General features: G+C 43.3%; 1 protein-coding gene and 1 pseudogene across 1 annotated transcript; one reads left to right on the top strand and one right to left on the bottom strand.

The window, feature by feature from the left end:
• Nucleotides 1–20576, bottom strand: part of LOC125961306 (eukaryotic translation initiation factor 4E type 2-like) — a 118992-nt pseudogene that overhangs the window by 84973 nt on the left and 13443 nt on the right.
• On the top strand, nt 13080–13645 carry LOC101279929 (CDP-diacylglycerol--inositol 3-phosphatidyltransferase-like). The gene has a single exon (XM_033409019.2). The coding sequence runs from the start codon at nt 13160–13162 to the stop codon at nt 13643–13645; it is 486 nt and encodes a 161-aa protein (XP_033264910.1). The 5' UTR covers nt 13080–13159.

Genomic DNA, 20576 nt, shown 5'->3' with positions numbered 1-20576 from the left:
TGCTGGGCTTTAATAGGCAAATAGTTAGTGATGGCACCTGCAAAATCATTGCCTTATTCCTTGTTCAGGGTCTGAACATATCTTTCTTCTCTTTGCAGACCAGAGGAGAGTGGGAGTGAGAAGAATGAGATGAATCACAATAAAAGTCCTCTTTCATTATTATTTTTGAGTTTTCTCATCCCAGACACATCAGAGCTCAAGGTTGGAAGGGGCCTTATGTCATCTGCTCTGCTCTTCCCAATGTATCTGGACTCATGTTGTTCCAGTTTCTACATTTCTTCTTAACACAGTTGTGTTTGATTATTTTTTTCTTCCTCCCTTGACCCTTCAAAAGTGCACTATTGAATGCTTCCTGTGGGCTAGACCCCAACCTATGCTTTGGGGACGAAGAGGAAAGACACTGACCCTGGCCTCAAAGAGCTCACAAATAAGGGGAAGAAAAATCAGTAGGCTTAAAATTATAAGGGAATGGGTGCAAGTACGAAGGGAACACAGAGAAGTACCTAACACAGCAATAGCCAGGAGGATGGGCAGTGACAAGAGGCTGGCAAGATTAAGTTTATGGAATAGAAGTTTACCAGTGTAAACAGATAGGTTAGGGGGTCCCCAGAGAAAGAGAACCAGCAACGGCTTTCTTGACGTGAGAGAACCCATTTTGGCCTAAGACATTTTGTGATCTAAGCCTGGCCATAAAGCTTGCTCTTTTTTAAAAATTAATTAATTAATTAATTAATTTGGTTGCACTGGGTCTTAGTTGTGGTAGGCAGGATCCTTAGTTCTGGCTTGCAGGCTCCTTAGTTGTGGGATGCGAACTCTTATTTGCAGCATGCATGTGGGATCTAGTTCCCTGACCAGGGGTGGAACCCAGGCCCCCTACATTGCTAGCTTGGAGTTTTTTTTAAAATTTCCTTCCTTCCTTATTTATTTATTTATTTATGGCTGTGTTGGGTCCTTGTTACTGCGTGCAGGCTTTCTCTAGTTGCAGTGAGCGGGGGCTACTCCTCGTTGCAGTGTGCGGGCTTCTCATTGCAGTGGGCTCTCCGATTGCGGAGCACAGGCTCTAGGCGCATGGGCTTCAGTAGTTGTGGCGCACGGGCTTAGTTGCTCCGTGGCATGTGGGATCTTCCTGGACCAGGGCTCCAACCCATGTCCCCTGCATTGGCAGATGGATTCCTAACCACTGCACCACCAGGGAAGCCCCTCAGAGTCTTAACTACTGCACCACCAGCCGAGTCCCCATAATGCTTGCTCTTGAACAGGTCTCAGTAATCAAACATCTTAAGGAAACCAAGGAATGTAGGAACAGAGAAAAGTCAAACAACAATGCAGTGATAAAGCAAGAGTCCTAGTTCCTCCTCTAGGGATGGATACACATAATAATATATCTTTGAGTTCTGCAGGAACTAAGGCCCCCACCCAGGTGGAGCGTGGTGACTTCAGGCTGAGTACAAGATTTCTGGAATGGCACCCTGTTACCTCACCACCAACCAATCAGAAGAAAGTCTGCACACAGTGGAAGATAACAAAGACTCTGAACCCCTCCTCAAATGATTTTCCCTTTAAAAACTTTCATGGTCAAACAGAATATTTGGAGTTGGTTTTGTTTTTGTTTTAATTAATTAATTAATTTGGTTGCTCCGTGTCTTAGTTGCAGCAGGCAGGCTCCTTAGTTACGGTTCACAGGCTCCTTAGTTGCGGCACGTGGGCTCCTTAGTTGCAGCTCACCAACTCCTTAGTTGTGGTATGCGAACTCTTAGTTGTGGCATGCATGTGAGATCTAGTTCCCTGGCCAGGGATCAAACCCGGGCCCCCAGCAGTGGGAGTGTGGGGTCTTAACCACTGAGCCACCAGGGAAGTGCCTGGAGTTGGTTTTTGGACATGAGTCTGCCTTCTCCCCAGGTTGTCAGCCTCCTGAATAAAGCAGCCCTTCATTTCCAACCAACACTTGGCTCTCGAGCATTGGCTTTGGAGTGGTAAGTAGCTGAACCTGAGTTCGGTAACAGGTATGCGTATCAAGAGTTCAGAGAACTCAGTGACATGCTCAGGGACATCCATTCCCAACTATATTTTATCAACAGCTTTCTCAGCTCTTATATCCATAAAATCAAAAAATAGGAATGAAATTGGAATACAATCTTCTCTATTCTAGCAATAGTTTATATTAATCCATGGATTCATGAACTAATTGAAAAAACAAAAACACAGCCAGCTCATTGAAAGATGGATTTTCAATACAACTTGCTTTTAATATGTAATAATTATTTATCAAAAGTTCAATATGCATTTTAAAATTTTTTTTATTTTATTTATTTAGACTGCATTGAGTCTCTGTTGCTGCATGCGGGCTTTCTCTAGTTGCCATGAGCGGGGGCTACTCTTCGTTCCGGTGTGCAGGCTTCTCATTGCGGTGGTTTCTCCTGTTGCGGAGCACGGGCTCTAGGCGTGCGGGCTTCAGTAGTTGTGGCTTGCGGGCTCTGGAGCACAGGCTCAGTAGTTGTGGCGCACAGGCTTAGTTGCTCCACAGCATGTGGAATCTTCCCGGAGCAGGGCTTGAACCCGTGTCCCCTGCATTGGCAGGCAGATTCTTAACCACTGAGCCACCAGGGAAGTCCCAAGACTACACTATTTTTTTTTTTTTTTTTTTTTTTTTTCGGTACGCAGGCCTCTCACTGCTGTGGCCTCTCCTGTTGCAGAGCACAGGCTCCGGACGCGCAGGCTCAGCAGCCATGGCTCACGGGCCCAGCTGCTCAGCGGTATGTGAGATCCTCCCGGACTGGGGCACGAACCCGTGTCTCCTGCATCAGCTGGCAGAATCTCAACCACTGCGCCACCAGGGAAGCCCGAGACTACACTATTCATGAGCATAATTTTGAAGTGAAAAAGGCTTTTTCTTAACAAGAAGCACAGTCTGCTGGATTACAAAGAGGTCATGGAGAGGATGTGGCAACTTTAGGGGTCATGGAGGAACTTCAGCTATAGTGGTAATTTCAGGGGAGGCAACTATGATAATAGAAGTGGTGGCAGCACAGGTAGTTATGAAGGGCATAATGGTAGATATGGAGAGTTGTAGGTGATGGTGGCAACTATGGCAGATGGTAATAGAGGGGAGAGTGGACCAGGATGTGGAAACCAAAGTGGAGGATATGGTGGCAGTGGTGGAGTATATAATGGCTGCAATGAAGGAGAAAATTTTGGCAGTGGTAACTATGGTGGTGGTGGGAACTATGATTTTGGAAATTATAATGGACAACAGCAGTCAAATTATAGACCAACAAAGGGGGGCATTCTCTATGGTGGTGCTTATGGATATGAACGTAGTGGTAGAAGTAGTGGATATGGTAGCAGAAGGTTCTAAGCACTTGGCATAAAAGGGCTACAGTTTTAGCAGGAGAGAGAACAAGGAGTTGTCAGGAAAGTTGCGGATTACTTTGAGACAGTCGTCCCAAATGCATTAGAGGAACTACAGAAATCTGCCACAAAAGGAATAATTAATGACCATCGTCCATAGTCAGAAAAGTTACTGCAGCTTAAAGAGGAAACCCTTCTTGTTTAGGGCTGTCATAGTCAGTTGGCACAAAGGACAATTAATGACTAATGCGATGTAGTGTCAATTAGATGTACATTCCTGAGATCTTTTAACGGTTGTAGCTTTTTCCTTTTCTTTTTATTGCATCAGGCGTGTTGCCCTGATTTGCAAATTGTGGTAGTAGTACCAGACATTTTAAAAATAGGAAATTACAGCCTTTGGAATTACTTCAACTAATGATAAAACCTTCTAGATGTGAACAGAAAAGGTACAAGGTGAATAAAAATACTTAAAGACCACAGGTATAGAGATAAGAGCACAGAGGCTTTGCTGTGAGGAGGCGTAGAGGCTGTTTGTCAGTTGTGTGTCCTTGGGCGAGTTACTTTACCTCTGTTCAGTTTCCTCCTCTGTGTATGCAATCCTTGTAGGAGGATTAAGTGAAATAAGACACATAAAAGAGAGTGGAACAGGGTAGATAATAAATAAATAGAACTTCCTTCCTCCTTACAACAATGCTTCAAGAAGGTATTGATTGATTCATTCAACAGTTATTTTTAGCACCCACGTGTCTGTCACTATTCTAGGACCTGCAGATAGGGGTAAACAAGGTCCCTAGAACATGGATAAGAGTGGGCTTTTGGAGCCAGATTGTCTGGATTTGAATCCACTCTTTACTCACTGTATAATCATTGACAACTTATTTAATTTGTCTCAGTTTCATGACCTGCAAAACATGGATCAAAACAGTACCTCAGAGGGTCACTGTTTTGCATTGTAAAGGAGCTGGCAATGTGCCTGTCACACAGTAAACACTCAGTAAAATTTACCTATTAATGTGATTCTTCATGAAGCTTGAGGCTGATGTGGACAGAATGGGGGAGAGAATATTGGTCTGCATTTTACAGGTAAAGAAACTGAGGTTCAGAGAGGTTAAGTAAACTGCCTAAGTCAAATAGTAGGGTGAAGTCCTCTGTTCCATCAGACTTCAAAGCCTGCGTGCTCGACTATTTCTGTCTAACCGAGTGGACTCTTTCATGGCCTGTCTTCTCCCGGACATTCCCCTTTACAAATTCCATTGGTGGGGGCAGGAGTTTGAAAGATTTTTCAATGGGGGATGTAGAAAAATCCAAGAACACAATTTGTAAGCTTCCAGAGTTCTTCATTATCCGGTCTGTCCACTGCAAAGTCTAGCTTCTGTCCCTTTGGATAAAAGAGAGCATCAAACAAGTCGTAAGGAAGGAACTCAGAAGAAATCTCAGGAAACGTGCCATACATGGAGGTGGTGATTGCCTTAGGTTCGATACAGTATGGACACTGGCCTTCTGTTTGTTTGCTTGTTTTAAATTTTGAAATGGTGCCGTGTTACAGGCGCTTTCCTACATGATGAGCATATCAGGTCAAATACAGTAGTCTCTGCCTCTTCACAGCACGCAGAGTCCCACGGGTGAAACCAGAAACCCTTGCACAATGAGCTGTATCCTACCATAATGATATATGAAAAGCCAGCTGTAGGACTCCTGAGAAGGAGCGAGTTCTAGGGCCGAGCGAAACTCCAGAGGAGGCGGCATGCGAACTAGACCTTGAGGCATAAGTAGGTGTGTCCTAGTTAGAGAAGAGGAAGTAGAATATTCCGGGATCTGAGCAAAGATCTGAAGAGAGGGAAGGAGAGTTAGATGGAAGGGGCTGAGACACAATGTGCAGAAAGGAATTTGGTGGGCAGGCAAGAGGATGCAGTGCCATGATGGCAGGGACTTTCCTTGTTCACTCTGGTGCCTCAGATGGTGTCTGACACATGGTTGGTACTCATTAATTACCTGTTGGCTAATTGAATGCTAAAACAGGTACCTACTTCCAGTGATTCTGACTTGACTGATCAGGGAGAGGGCTGGGGCACTGGTATGTTTTAAAAACTCCCCAGGTGTTTCTAATGTACTTTCAAGTTTAGTACTGTACTGAATGAATGACCTGAACCAGTGGAGCTGAGAAAATTTATCTTCCTACTTTTCTGTGGGTCAGAAGCCTTACTCCTTGAAAACGTTTTGGGTGAAGGTACAATGGTATTTTCCTGTTTTATACAAGGGGGAAATGTAAGCTGCCAAAGATTTGTTTAAAAAATAAGTCCAGGGCTTCCCCGGTGGCGCAGTGGTTGAGAGTCCGCCTGCCAATTCAGGGGACACGGGTTCGTGCCCCGGTCCGGGAAGATCCCACATGCCGCAGAGCGGCTGGGCCCGTAAGCCGTGGCCGCTGAGCCTGCGCTCCTGCAACGGGAGAGGCCACAGCAGTGAGAGGCCCGCGTACCGCAAGAAAAAAAAAAAAAAAAAAGTCTGGCTGATACGGTAAAATATTAATGGTAGAATCTAGGTATACAGGTGGGTGTATAAAAGTTTTCAATTTAGATGTTTTCAAACTTTTTCTTAATAAAATGTTGGAGAAAAATTAGCTTGAACCAGAGCTAAAACATGATAATTGAGTCTCAATGAGAAACTGACAGAAACCTGAGTGTCATTTAGTCCAGTATCTTATGAGGGGGCAGAGAGGAGCAGTAGAGGCCTCCCTGGTAGGAAACAGTGGTGCTGTGGTGGTGTGTTGGTCCACTTGGTTGGAGCAGAAGCAGGGGTCTCTGCTAAATGAACCCAGGGTGTTGATTCAGCTGGCTTCAAGTGACTTTAGGTAATTGGTGTGATGTTTCTGCACCTTAGTTTCCTCATCTGTTAAGTGAGAGTCATATTAATAGCTTTCTTAAGTGCCAAACTCACAGAGCTGCTATGAGGATCAAATGATGTAAACGGTATAAATCTAATAGTTTTCAAAGGCAGACACAAGGACTTTCCAAGAAATCTGACAATACAGATAGTGTTAAGGGAATTAGTTTCTGGATCTTGGTTTCCATAAGTAATTCTGCTAGAAAGGATTTATCTGAGGAAATGATGAGTATTGAGGTGTTATGCAGGTTTTCTATTCCCAACTCCCCATGCATAATCATCTTTACCCCATTTGATAAAATAAAAAGACATAGTTGTCCCCATCTTATTATGGTAACTTGCACTGGGTGTAAAATCCTCCAGGTCTCCAAAGAGACTATTTAAAATACTAGGGTAGACTAAGCGTCTTCTAATCCAGGTTGCCTGCACCCAAAGTCGGGCTTGTGTTTTTTCTCGACTTATGCCACATCCTGTGAAGAAGGAAATGTGGCCTCTGGGATGGACTATTTTGGCCCCTGTTAGATGTTTTGAATCCAGTTACACTGTAGAGTAGGGACATGATGGCATTTTTTAATTTAACAACCTCAACCTTTCCGTCCCCTGACTATTGTCAAAGAATCTATCACTTCTGGAAATTCCCTGGCGGTCCAGTGGTTAGGACTCCGCACTTCCACTGCAGGGGGCATGGTTTCGACCCCTGGTGAGGGGAACTAAGATCCTGCACGCCTTGCGGCATGGCCAAAAAAGAATCTATCACTTCTTACAGTCTTGTGACAACAAACAAACAAATGGGGGTGGGGGAGGGGTGGGGAGTATTGATCAAAAATTCAAAAACTGGGCTTCCCTGGTGGCGCAGTGGTTGACAGTCCACCTGCCAATGCAGGGGACACGGGTTCGTGCCCTGGTCCGGGAGGATCCCACATGACGCAGAGCGGCTGGGCCTGTGAGCTATGGCCGCTGAGCCTGCGCTTCCGGAGCCTGTGCTCCGCAACGGGAGAGGCCACAACAGTGAGAGGCCCACGTACCACAAAAAAAAAAAAAAAAAAAAAAAAAAAATTCAAAAACTGAATGGCACTTTATATACTTTATTTCATTCAGGAACAAATTTCTCAGCAAGATCCTCTCTCTTTGAATTCAGAAGTGAGATGGTTGTCATAAGGATGTGTCTTAATATATGTATTTGGATAGAAAAATGTAGTCAGATCTTTTTTGACAGAAAAACAATCTGATTTGGCTGGTTGGTTTGACAGTGAGGGCTGACTTTTCCAGTTAGATGTTAGGCAGATATTTCCATGAGCTAAAAATACAGCACCAAGATTTTTGAATAAAATATATTTAAATCACACTGTTTAAGCGAGAAAAATTCCTTGTCAAAATTTTTGTTACCTAAGGTATTTTGAAATTAATGGTATTTTCATTTTCTACACCTTTCTGAACATACCAGGTCAATCAAAATGCCTCTAGGTGGAAAAGTAACAAGTCTGATTTAATAATTGTTTGATAATTCTTGAGAAAGCCCTTTTGATAAACTTCCTAGAAATCCAGAAAGTCATTGGCTTTCCCGACTGGATAACAAATGCTTTTGCAAGTCAGGTATCTTCTAATTCTTTGCTTGCAACAGAATTGAGGGAAGAATCGAGTTTCAGCTAATAGATAAAACGCATTTTAATGATAGATCATTCTGCAGTTTTTGGAATATAACTTGGAAGGAGTTCAAAGAACTGAAAATGATATTTGCTGCAACAAAACTCTATTCCCATCCTCTGATTTGTGTGGAAAAGTTTTCTTAACACTTATGTCTATAAAACGGAAAATAGAGTGGAATTAATGCTGAACATTATCTCAGCGTAGCAGTAACATTTATATGAGGTAATTTTTTAAAGTATAATTTATCTTAGTAAGAGAGGCATTTATAATAAAATATTAATTTTATTAGTATAGCAGAGCTGTTGTCCCTCACCCATATCCCCTTAACCCTCCCATGAGATCACTGGCAGACAATTCCTATCATGCAGATGGCTTCCTGTGTTTTTCTGCTTGAGGGACGCCTCAGGAGCAACCTTCTACCAATGAAAACAAGCTGGTGGACTAATATCCCAGGACAGTTCTGAGCTGTGTTCTACACAGTCATTCAAAAAGTCCCTGTGAGGATGAGCTCCAGTTGCCTTCGAGGTGATTCACTGATTCATGTATCGGGCTTTTTTCTCTTTCCCTTTTTTGCTTCTCTCCCTTACCATGCTTTCCAGGATCACCTCTCAAAAAAAGACTTATGCCCAATTCCTTTACTCAGGATCTGGGAGAATCCCAAGTTAAGAAAGTCAGATTCTAAGGATACAACAGTGAGCTTTCATTATATGTATTTCATTATATGTATTATATTGCATGAAAATAGTAATGTAAGCTACACAAGGACAGAGATTTTTGTCTGTTTTATTCACTGATATATCACAAACATCTAGAACAGTGCTTGAATCATAGCGTTTAATGAGTAGTAGTAATAGCTAATATTTATTGAGTGCTTAGTATGTGCTTGATATATGATTTTTTCAGAAAGCATTTAATCATCAAAAAAAACTTATTGTATAGCTATTATTGTTATTATTATTCCCCTTTTGGATATAAAGGAATTAAGGATAAACAATGGACCCATAGCACCTATCTTTTAAATTGTGGATCCTGGTTTCTAACTAAGGTCCCTTTGATACTGGACCCCGTTCTTTTCTAATTTTTTGGTTTTGCTTTGTTTTGTTGTTGTTGTTGTTATATGTCTGACTCCTCCATCGGTCTTAAGTTTTATGAAAGGTAGGGCCCCTATTCAACTCTGTATCCCCAACACCTAGCCTAGAAGCTGGAATAAAGTAGGAACTCAGTAATGTTTGTTGAATGAATAAAACGAATAGTGGCTTATTTATACATATCTATGTTGAGGAAGAAAGGAAAAGGATGTATTCTGGATCCAATTGGAGAAAAGCCTTGAATATAACCTGAGATATGGTCTACTTTAAGACAAGGCATTTTTAGGATTCTGCCATTTAAAACTCCCCTGAGGGGCTTCCCTGGTGGTGCGGTGGCTAGGAATCTGCCTGCCAATGCAGGGGACATGGGTTCAAACCCTGTCTGGGAAGATCCCACATGCTGCAGAGCAGCTAAGCCCGTGTGCCACAACTACCGAGCCTGCGCTCTAGAGCCCACGAGCCACAACTACTGAGCCCACGTGCCACAACTACTGAGCCCGTGAGTCTAGAGCCTGTGCTCCACAACAAGAGAAGCCACCGCAATGAGAAGCCCGCGCACTGCAACAAAGAGTAACCCCTGCTTGCCACAACTAGAGAAAGCCCATGCGCAGCAACGAAGACCCAACACAGACAAAAATAAAAATAAATAAAATAAATAAATTTATTTAAAAAACCCCAAAAAAACTCCCCTGAGATTTTGTTTTTCCCTTGACCGCACCCTGTGGCATGGGGAACTTTCCCAACCAGGGATGGAACCCACACCTCCTGCAGTGGAAGCTCGGAGTCTTAACCACTGGACCACCAGGGAAGTCGTAGCCTGAGATTTTTGATTCCACCACCAATTCAACCTGGAGTCTATTTTAGCTAGTGTTTGGAGCTGACTTCCTTGTTGAATTTTCCTTCATCTAAGAATTTAACCCATATCTCTTTCTTTCATTTAGAGGTTTCCTGGCAGAGATATTTAAACCACTTCTGAACCTGAATTCCTTGTATCCAATAATCTGTAAGTCAATGAAAATGGGACTCTTTTGACCATTATTGTATTAAGTGCCTGGCATGCAGTTGGCACTCAATAAATGCTGTTAAATGAATGAATGAGGCAGAAGTAGAGAGTGGAAATTGTCTAGTTTCCAGTGATTATCCATGAACAATTAAAAAATATGTATATCTTCAACGCTTTACATAAGTTAATATTTACTGGGTTTGTGAAAAGAGCAACTTCAAATTTATTTATTTATTTATTTATTATTTATAAATTTAATTTATGTTTTTGGCTGCTTTGGGTCTTCGTTGCTTCATGTGGGCTTTCTCTAGTTGTGGCGAGTGGGGGCTGCTCTTCGTTGCAGTGCGTGGGCTTCTCATTGCAGTGGCTTCTCTTGTTGTGGAACATGGGCTCTAGGTGTGAGAGCTTCAGTAGTTGTGGCAGGTGGGTTCAGTAGTTGTGGCTTGCAGGCTCTAGAGTGCAGGCTCAGTAGTTGTGGCTCATGGGCTTAGTTGCTCTGTGGCATCTGGGAGCTTCCTGGGCCAGGGCTCGAACCTGTGTCCCCTGCATTGGCAGGCGGATTCTTAACCACTGCGCCACCAGGGAAGTCCCAACTCAATTTTAGATAATGTGAAATTTTAGCAAAACGAATCTTAGTGCTACAACTATGATGTGAAAATTGTACTTTTAAATTTTTCTATGACTAAAATTAATATTTATTATGAATCTATGTCAGGATGCTTTAACTGTGGGCAATAGAAAATATAACTCAAATTGACTTAAACAATAAAGAATTTATTGGCTAATGTAAGAGGACATCCAAAAGTAGGGAAGAATTCAGGGTTGGTCTGTTGGTTGAATTACATCATCAAGGACCAAATTCTTTTCATCTTTCTGCTCTGTCATTCATGCTGTTGGCTTCAGACTCATTCTGGGCCCCCTCATCACTGCAGCGTGGCTCTCAACAGCAGTTGGGCTACAAAGATGTCTTATTTCAAAGTAAGATAGATTGGCTCCCATTGCTGACTCTAAACTTTCCCAGAAACTTCCATAAATTGTTTTAACTCATAATTGCTCAGAATTGGGTCACTTATCATTCTTGAATTAATTAATGGCAGGGAGAAACTGAAATGCCCTTGTACCAATCAGGTATATCACTTGAGTCAGGATCAGCTTCTCAAGTTTCATTGCTGGTCCTCAATTAGAGAGAGAGGGAATGGCTACTAGGGAGTCAAACACAATGTCTAACCCAACCCTAGCTTATACCTAGGTTGTAAAAGCTTCATCTCAGTCAATTCAGTGTTGCTATGCTTTGCCGCAGTTTTGGTGGAGAGTGGGACTTTGGAAGCGCCATAACTCTGAGGAAGCATCCTGGTCTAGTTGTCACCCATCCACACCTGTTCTTGTTTTTTTTGTTTTTTTTTTTTGGTGGGATCTTAGTTCCCAGACCAGGGATTGAACCCCTGGGCCCTCAGCACTGAGAGTGCAGTGTCCTAACCACTGGACTGCCTGGGAATTCTCGTGTTTACATCTGGTTTTCAACCACAGCTGACCCGTCCTCTTTCTCTTCCTCTCGCACCACTCTCTTTTGAGTAAACAGAAATACTCTGCTGAGGCATGTTGGGAACTGTGTGGAGTATTTTCACGTCTGTCTGTCTAGTCAGGGATTTTAAACTCAATGCCTGGGGACTTCCCTGGTGGCGCAGTGGTCAAGAATCCGCCCGCCAATGCAGAGGACAAGGGTTCGAGCCCTGGTCCGGGAAGATCCCACATGCCGCGGAGCAACTAAGCCCGTGTGCCACATGAGCCTGCACTCTAGAGCCCACGAGCCACAGCTACTGCAGCCCGCGTGCCTAGAGCCTGTGCTCTGCAACATAAGAGAAGCCACCGCAATGAGAAGCCCGTGCACCGCCACAAAGAGTAGCCCCCGCTCGCTGCAACTAGAGAAAGCCCACGCACAGCAACGAAGACCCAACTCAGCCAAAAAATAAATACGTAAATAAATTTTAAAAATTAAAAAAAACAAAACATAAATAAACTCAGTGCCTGTAGGGGAAAGTCAGTATAGTAGACCAGGAACAAGATAATAGGGAGTGAGGACTGGTGAACCTAAGAAGGGCATGCTCCACTCAAAGTCATTCAAAATCACATTGTTTAAAAACCCTGTGCTTGCCAAACAAGACCTGCTTGTGGGCAAGATTCATTCTGTGATGCACTTCACTCTGGGGTTTTGCCATTTCTCTAGGTCCTACCTGGGGAAGTGGATACACATCTTCCCTGCCTTTGGATCGTCCCAGTCTCTGTTGTCTCTTTCATCCTGCTGGGCTCAGTCCTGGGAAGTAAACAGGTAGTCAGGTAACCCCTTCTTTCCAGGAAATCATTTTCACTTAAATTCTCCTCTGACTCTCTCATCTTCCTAACCCAGGGGATTTTTCCAATTTCAGGATATGGGAAGCAGAAAGCTTCCTACCATTTGCAGACTTCCAAATCAATTGTATTTACTAAGCGCAAGCATTTTTTTCCACTTCTTCTGGGGCCCTAGCCCCAAACTCAAAGCCAAGAAAAGACTCTTGGCTTCTCTCTTTCTGCTGCATTACCTCTCTTAAGATGATGGGCATAACATTCCTCAGCTGTTGCATGAAAAGGGAGAAGGATCATGGGGTGAAATAGGGGAAGATGTTATCCTGCTATAGAAGAAATATAGTGTCCAGAACAAGGGAGCATTCATCAGACTACACAGGGAATGTCTTGTATGTTGCTGTGTATCTCATCTTAGAAAGAATATATTTATCCACAAAGATCCAGGGAGGTAAAGGGATTCTGAATCACATTATATAAGTATCTAATCAATAAGACTTCTATACAACATTCAGCATCCAAAGCTGAGGATGTAACAGTCAAGATAGGCTAGTTTATGCTGTGATAGTAAATGACCTCTGCTCCACGCACAGCTGGGTTGGCCCATGCTCCGGCTGGCAGCGAGCTTTAACATCTGGGACCCGACTGGGGCAGCGGGGACCTGCGTGCAGTGGGCACGGCCAATGCACCGGGCTGGAGGGTGAGCCTTGTGCCCGGGGTGGGACACAGCCGACACCTCCAGATAAGGCCCAGGGCGGCCAGGGGACCTCCGGTGCCAGGCGAAAATATCTTCCTGTCTGCGCCTAACCTCATCGGTTATGCACAGATTGTCTTCACCATCATTTCTTTCTACTTCATGCTCTGCTGCCCCCTCACGGCCTCCTCCTTCTACCTGCTCAGTGGATTTCTGGACGCTTTTGATGGACACGCTGCTCGAGTCCTTAATCAAGGGACCGGGTTTGGGGCCATGCTGGACATGCGGGCAGACTGCTGCTCCACAATGTGTCTGCTGGTCAACCTGGCCCTACTGTACCCTCACGCCACCCTTCTCTTCCAGCTCAACGTGAGCTTGGATGTGGCCAGCCACTGGCTGCACCTCCACAGTTCTGTGGTCCGAGGCAGTGAAAGTCACAAGATGATTAACCTGTCTGGAAATCCAGTGCTTTGCATCTACTATACCTCCAGACCTGCTCTATTTATCCTGGGTGCTGGAAATGAGCCCTTCTACTGCCTTCTCCTCCGTCATGTAATCCTGGGGACCAGTCCCACACCTGTGATCTCTCAGGGACCTTTAGCTGGCTTTGTGGGTCTTTTCCGAATGTGCCTCTGGATCACCACCTGATCACAGCTGCCTGCAACATGGCTGCCTTGGACGCAGCAGATCATGCCAAGAAGACGTGACCCTGGAACCCCCAGTCCCTGGCTGCGCACTGGCCCTGGGAGTCTCACTGTGCCACGTGGCTCCCCTGTCGCTCCTAGGAGGTCCCAGGCTCATATCTTCCCAATGTGTCATCCAACCTGCTGGGAAGGGGGGGCCAGCCTCTTTGGTGATGTCATGTTCTCCATAATCCTCGGGACCAGTCCCACCCCTGTGGTCTCCAGGGACCTATACTTCAAATCAGGAAGGATGCTCAGGAGGGCCCATCCACACGGGCAGTGCTCCTGGGGCCCCAAGAGAGCTGTCTGAGGACTGGGTATTGTCACACCTGCTGGCTCAGCCCTGGGATCTGGCTTGGCCTGAGACCTTAGGGACACTTGAGTGAGGGAGGTGGGGTAGGGGCCAGGTTTCCCAAAAGGCAGGGATTCAGACCTCTGCCCCTGGCTAGAGTAATCCTGTGGGTCTAATGGTCAGGAGAGAAGGGGCTGTCGATATCCCCATTGCAATCTCCTCTGTCCTGGCTCTGCAAACCTTGATAATGAGGGTGGGAGTGTCACTGGAAAACAAAGTAACAAACAAACAAAAAAACCCTAAAAAATCTTGGTGACTTACAAAATTAAAAATTTATTTCTTGCTCCTGTTACACGCCAATCACATTTCATTCTTTTCTAGGGAGATGGAGTCAGCTTTACTCTGGAACACACACCATTTGCTGACCATTTTGGCCAAGAGGAAATGGACAAGGGGAACCCTGACTCTTAAAGCAATTGCAAATATTTGCTAAAGTAAATCACATGGCCTGAGATGGCAAAATGAGGAGGGCTATTTCATGATGGGAAATCAGAATACTTCATGGACAGTTATATAATCTACCACGTAGGAAGTCCTGTATCATCTTCTTTGGGGGTCCTCTGTGGATCATCTAAGAACCCCCAGGGATTTACATGGTTCAAAATGAGGTCTCATACAAGGCATAGTAATATTTAATATATATTAGCTGTCATTGTTATTATTATTAATATTTCATTAAGAAGGGAACATTCTATATGTTACCTACATATAAATCTTTTGAGGATGAACAGGAGAAATTTCTGTTTTTTGTTTTAATTGAAGTATAGTTAATTTACAATGTTGTGTTACTTTCCAGTGCACAACAAAGTGATTCAGTTATTTATGTATATATATTATTTTTCAGATTCTTTTCCATTATAGGTTGTTACAGGACATTAAGTATAGTTCTCTGTGCTATACAGTAGGTCATTGCTTATCCATTTTATATATAGTAGTGTGTATAGGTTAATCCCAAACTGCCCATTTATTTCTCCCCCCCTTACCTCTGCTAACCCCTTTGGTAACTATAAATTTGTTTTCTATGTCTGTGAGTCTATTTCTCTGGTATTTCTTGCTTGAACAGCAAAAGACACACTGGTGTGCTAGTCTCCAGCAAGATACCATATTACATAAGGAATGGTTGAGTAATTCAGAATATTCAGCTCGAGGAAGAGAAGCCACAGGTGGGACAATATGGCTGTCTTCAAATATACGAAAGTCTTTATGTGAAAACAAATTCCACGAACAACGTGCAGGTCCTCGGGAGACAGCTCTGGTAGTGGAATAAATTTGTCTGGCAGGCTTAATTCTTCCAAGAACCTGCCTATAGTGTCATGAAGCACAATGAGCTTTGTGGTGGTTGAAGAACAAATAATAATGAAACTTACACTTGTAGAGTCCTTAGTATATGCCAGGCATTGTTCCAAGTCTTTACATATACTAATTTAAGCTCAAAACAATCCTATGAGATAGGAACTATTATTTTCCCATTTTTCAGGTGGAAAAAATGAAGTACAGATTAAGGAACTGCTAAAGTCACACATCTGTAAGTGGTAGAGCCAATGATTGAACTTGCCAGTCTGTCTCTAGGGTCCATCCTCTTAACTCTTGTGCTATATTGCCTTTGTATAGTTGGAATTCACTTGGAAAGCCTTATTTAATCAGTCTTATAACTGGCCATCAAATTTCTGATCTTTGTTTCGCCGCTGGGTCTTCTGTGCAACTCTACAACAAGACACTTTAAAAAAAGTTGAAGTACAGTTGATATACAGTATTGTGTTTCAGGTGTACAGCAAAGTGATTCAGTTTTATATATATATATATATTTTTTCAGATTCTTTTCCATTATAGGTTATTACAAGATACTGAATATAGTTCCCTGTACTATACAGTAGATCCTTTTTGTTAATCTATTTTATGTATAGTTGTGTGTATTTGTTAACACCATACTCTTAATTTATCCACCCCCATTTCCTCTTTGGTAACCATAAGTTTGTTTTCTATGTCTGTGGGACTGTTTCTGTTTTGTAAATAAATTCATTTGTATTATTTTTTAGATTCCAGTGATGTTATATAGTATTTGTCTTTCTCTGTCTGACTTACTTCAGTTAATATGATATTCTCTAGGTCCATCCATGTTGCTGCAAATGGCAAGATTTCATTCTTTTATGGTTGAGTAATATTCTATTGTATATATATACACCACATCTTCTTTATCCATTCATCTGTTAATGGACACTTAAGTTGCTTCCATGTCTTGGCTACTGTAAATAATTCCACTATGAACATTGGGGTGCATGTATCTTTTCAAATTAGATTTTTTCATCTTTTTCAGGTGTATGCCCAGGAGTGGGATCGCTGGATCATAGGGTAGCTCTATTTTTAGTGTTCTTTTGTTTTTTGGCCGTGCCCCATAGCTTGTGAGATCTTAGTTCCCTGACCAGGGATTGAACATGGGCCCTCAGCCATGAAAGCACGGAGTTCTAACCACTGGATCACCAGGGAATTGCCTATTTTTAGTTTTTTAAGGAACCTCCACACTGTTCTCCATGGTGGCTGCACTAATTTACATTCCCACCAACAGTGCAAGAGTGTTCCCTTTTCTCCACACCCTCTCCAGCATTTACTGTTTGTAGACCTTTTAAAATTTTTATTTATTTATTTATTTTTGGCTGCATTGTGTCTTTGTTTCCACGTGGGCTTTCTCTAGTTGCTGTGAGCAGGGGGCTACTCTTCGTTGCGGCGCGCGGGCTTCTCATTGCAGTGGCTTCTCTTGTTGGGAGCACAGGCTCTAGGCGTGTGGGCTTCAGTAGTTGTGGCACGTGGGCTCAGTAGTTGTGGCGCATGGGCTTAGTTGATCTACAGCATGTGGGATCTTCCTGGACCAGGGCTGGAACCCGTGTCCGCTGCATTGGCAGGTGGATTCTTAACCACTGCGCCACCAGGGAAGTCCTTTTGACGATGGCCACTCTGAACGGTGTGAGGTGATACCTCACTGTAGTTTTGATTTGCATTTCTCTAATAATTAGCGATATTGAGCATCTTTCCATGCACCTGGTGGCCATCTGTGGGTCTTCTGTGGAGAAATGTCTATTTAGGTGTTCTGCCCATTTTTTGATTGGGTTGTTTGCTGTTTTGATATTGAGTTGTATGAGCTGTTTGTATATTTTGGAAATTAGCCCCTTGTCAGTCCCATTGTTTGCAAATATTTTCTTTACCACACCTTTTAAATTATACTCAACTTCTACCCATTTGGTTTGTCACTCAGAATGAGTGGTCTGTAGTGACATCTCACACAGTTGGGGGGGTCTATGACGGAGGCTGGAGAGCTGGGAGCCAAGTTTGGAATTGGTGTGGTATAGAGGTGGCAGTGGTGGCAGGGGAGGGCAGCTAGAACTTGACTCTGGAGTTGGTAGGCTGGCCTGTGGCTATGGGGTGGAGAACAAAGTGAGAATGCCATTTGAGAGCCAGATCCGCAGTGAGCCAAGATCCAGTCAAAGGGGTCTGGCAGCATTGTGTGCTGGGGCACAGCAATGATTTGGCAACAGGCTGGCAGCGGGAGGCTGACAGATGAACTGGCAGGTTCAGGAAGGATGTAAGTTAAAACCTGCAGAGATTCCTGAGACGGAGGGCCTAGTGGGAAGAACCTTTCATAGGACCCTGCTGGCCTCACCTAGTTGTTTAGCAAGTAAAGCCAGGTTGAACATAAGTGACTTTCTCCTTGCTGTTAGTATTTCTCTACAGAGCAGCAATCTGGTGCAAAGCCCTCCTGATAGTCTTAGGACCCTCTTCACTCAAGTACTGGGGAGACTGGGTAGTGGTTATGTTCCTTGACTCTGATGCCTGGGTTCAAATCCCAGCTCTGGCTCAGTGACACTGGGGGATAAATTACCTAACCTCTTAGTGTCTTAGTTTCTTCATCTATAAAATAAAAAGATAACAGTGTTACTTCTGAATCAGCATAGCATAGTGATTAAAGAGCACTGTCTCTGGAGTCAGAATGCTTGATTTATGTCCTTAATCTTCCACTTATGTCTGTGGGACCTCAGGCAAGTTACCAGATGTCTTGCTCCAGGTTTAAGGTCTATAAAATGGACACAAAATAATAGGCACTTATGACATAGGGCTGTGACAAGAATTAATATTATATATAACATAATAATATAATATAATTATATATATATATATACACACACACACACACACACACAGAGAGAGAGAGAGAGAGAGAGAGAGAGAGAAACACTGGCACGTAGCAAATACTCAATAAATGTTAATTATAGTCTATACTGCCCATATCAGAAGACCAAACTCAGAAGGCTCCCACAAGCAGGATCCCCTTTACCCATCGAACCTGATGAGCAATACTTGGGCGGAGTAAACTCAGTGTTCAGTTCCAGTCCCTTCATCCAGTTGGAGAAGGAAGAAAGTTGCACTCCCCCTGGCAGTCAAATTGAAACAGAGGAAAGACACAGTCAAAGGCATCCAAAGTAGAGACTTGCCTACTAATCCCAAGGCAACTCTAAGAAGGAGTGACTGTGGTTAGGAAGGTGGCGTGAAGAGTGAGAATGACACAGTTTGTTCATCCCCACTACCAGATGTGCAAATCAGGGAAAAGTTCTGAGCAAGATATCATCATTATATCACTACATTTGGAGGGTAGAGCCTAACAGATTGTTACCTTGCTTTTTAGTGTTTCACAGTGAAAAAACCTAGGGTGGGAGATCAACACCTTCATCTCCCGAGGAAGCACCTCTATCATAGACTGTTATTCCAGGAGCAATTTGTAAGTAGTCTTTTGCTCATGGAGAATAATGGGTCATGCCAGGTAAACATGAAGAATGTTGATTTCTTTCCTCCCAGTTCTTTTTCTTAACTGCTTGGGAACTTTTTTTTTTTTTTTTGGTCTGAGAGCAAGCTTGTCAAAAAAATGCTGCTGCCTCTTTTCAATAACTGTTAAGATGTTATAGGTTAATAACCATGTTAACTAGTAAAATTTGGAGATAAGATGATTCTTTCACTTGTAAGAATGTGCTACTGTCACACATAATGCCATGTTAGTCCTCACCATTTATTCTTCTCTCAATACAATTGTTACTGAGTACAAGCTCACTCTACTCGCCACATGACAGGCCAATAAATCGGGAGACGAGGTGTTGAGGCAAGGAATAGTGACTTTATTCAGAAAGCCGGGCATCTGAGAAGATGGCAGACTAGCGTCCTAGAGTACCATCTTATCAGGGTCTGGATGATAGTTTCTTTTATAGAACAGAGAGGGGGAGGAGGTGAGGAGGTAAAGTAAAAGTAAAAAGGCCAGAAGTCTTGCAAAATATCTCCTGGTTTGGTCAGCTTCAGGGAGGGGATGTGTTAATTTCTTCTTCCTTACAGCCATTCACAGGTGGACAGGGTCAGAATGCTTTCCTGAGAGCTGAACAAAGGCACTTTAGTTTAACATTCAGGCAGAGGGGCAGGTTCCCCAAAGCAGGCCATTTTGTATGCTTAAAGCTATAGACAGATTCCACATATATGTGTTAGCATACGGTATTTGTTTTTCTCTTTCTGATTTACTTTACTCTGTATGACAGACTCTAGGTCCATCACATATATATGGAATCTAAGAAAAAAAAAAGGGTCATGAAGAACCTAGGGGCAAGATGGGAATAAAGACACAGACCTACTAGAGAATGGACTTGAGGATATGGGGAGGGGGCAGGGTAAGCTGTGACAAAGTGAGAGAGTGGCATGGACATATATACACTACCAAACGTAAAGTAGATAGCTAGTGGGAAGCAGCCACATAGCACAGGGAGATCAGCTCGGTGTTTTGTGACAACCTAGAGGGGTGGGATAGGGAGGGTGGGAGGGAGGGAGATGCAAGAGGGAAGAGATATGGGAACATATGTGTATGTATAACTGATTCACTTTGTTATAAAGCAGAAACTAACACACCATTGTAAAGCAATTATACTCCAATAAAGATGTTAAAAAAAAAAAACTATAGGCAGCATCCTTTTAGGGATTATAGCAACAAAAAGCAACGGAGAGCAAAAGTTAAAGTAAAAGAAACAGATCCAACATAGAGTCAGATTTTGTTCTTCCCTTTTACACAATCTTTTGGTGTCTTAAATATTTCATAAGTGCCTACAGGGAGAAAGGAGTCAGGCACTCTGGGGCTGATATCTTGTCCCTTCTTCCATTATTTTACATCTTTCTTTTCCGAACCTTGCCATTTCCAAGTCACTAGCCTTTCTTCTGTCTGTCTAGAGACTTTATCCACTCTTCGTTCAGCTATGAGTCAGTCATTCAGTGATATTTACTATGTCTGGAATCGATACCTAACTCTGTGGAGGCCACGATATACAAGATGAAGCCACTTTGTAAGCAGATAGATTGGGGGGGGGGTGGTCCCTGGAGAAAGAGAACCAGGAATGGCTTTCTTGACACAAGTGAACTCATTTTGGCCGAAGCCATTTTGTGAACTCATTTTGGCTGAAGCCTAGCCAAAATGAGTTTACGATGCTCGCCCTTGAACAGGTGTTGGTAATTAATGATCTTAAGGGAACAA

This window comes from Orcinus orca, chromosome 1, assembly GCF_937001465.1.
Source record: "Orcinus orca chromosome 1, mOrcOrc1.1, whole genome shotgun sequence".
NCBI lineage: Eukaryota > Metazoa > Chordata > Mammalia > Artiodactyla > Delphinidae > Orcinus > Orcinus orca.
This window is presented reverse-complemented; position numbering and strand designations above follow the sequence as displayed.

Excerpts from the sequence above, each read along its gene's own strand:
- LOC101279929 (XM_033409019.2), top strand. The coding sequence starts at position 13,160 with ATGCTCTGCTGCCCCCTCACGGCCTCCTCCTTCTACCTGCTCAGTGGA.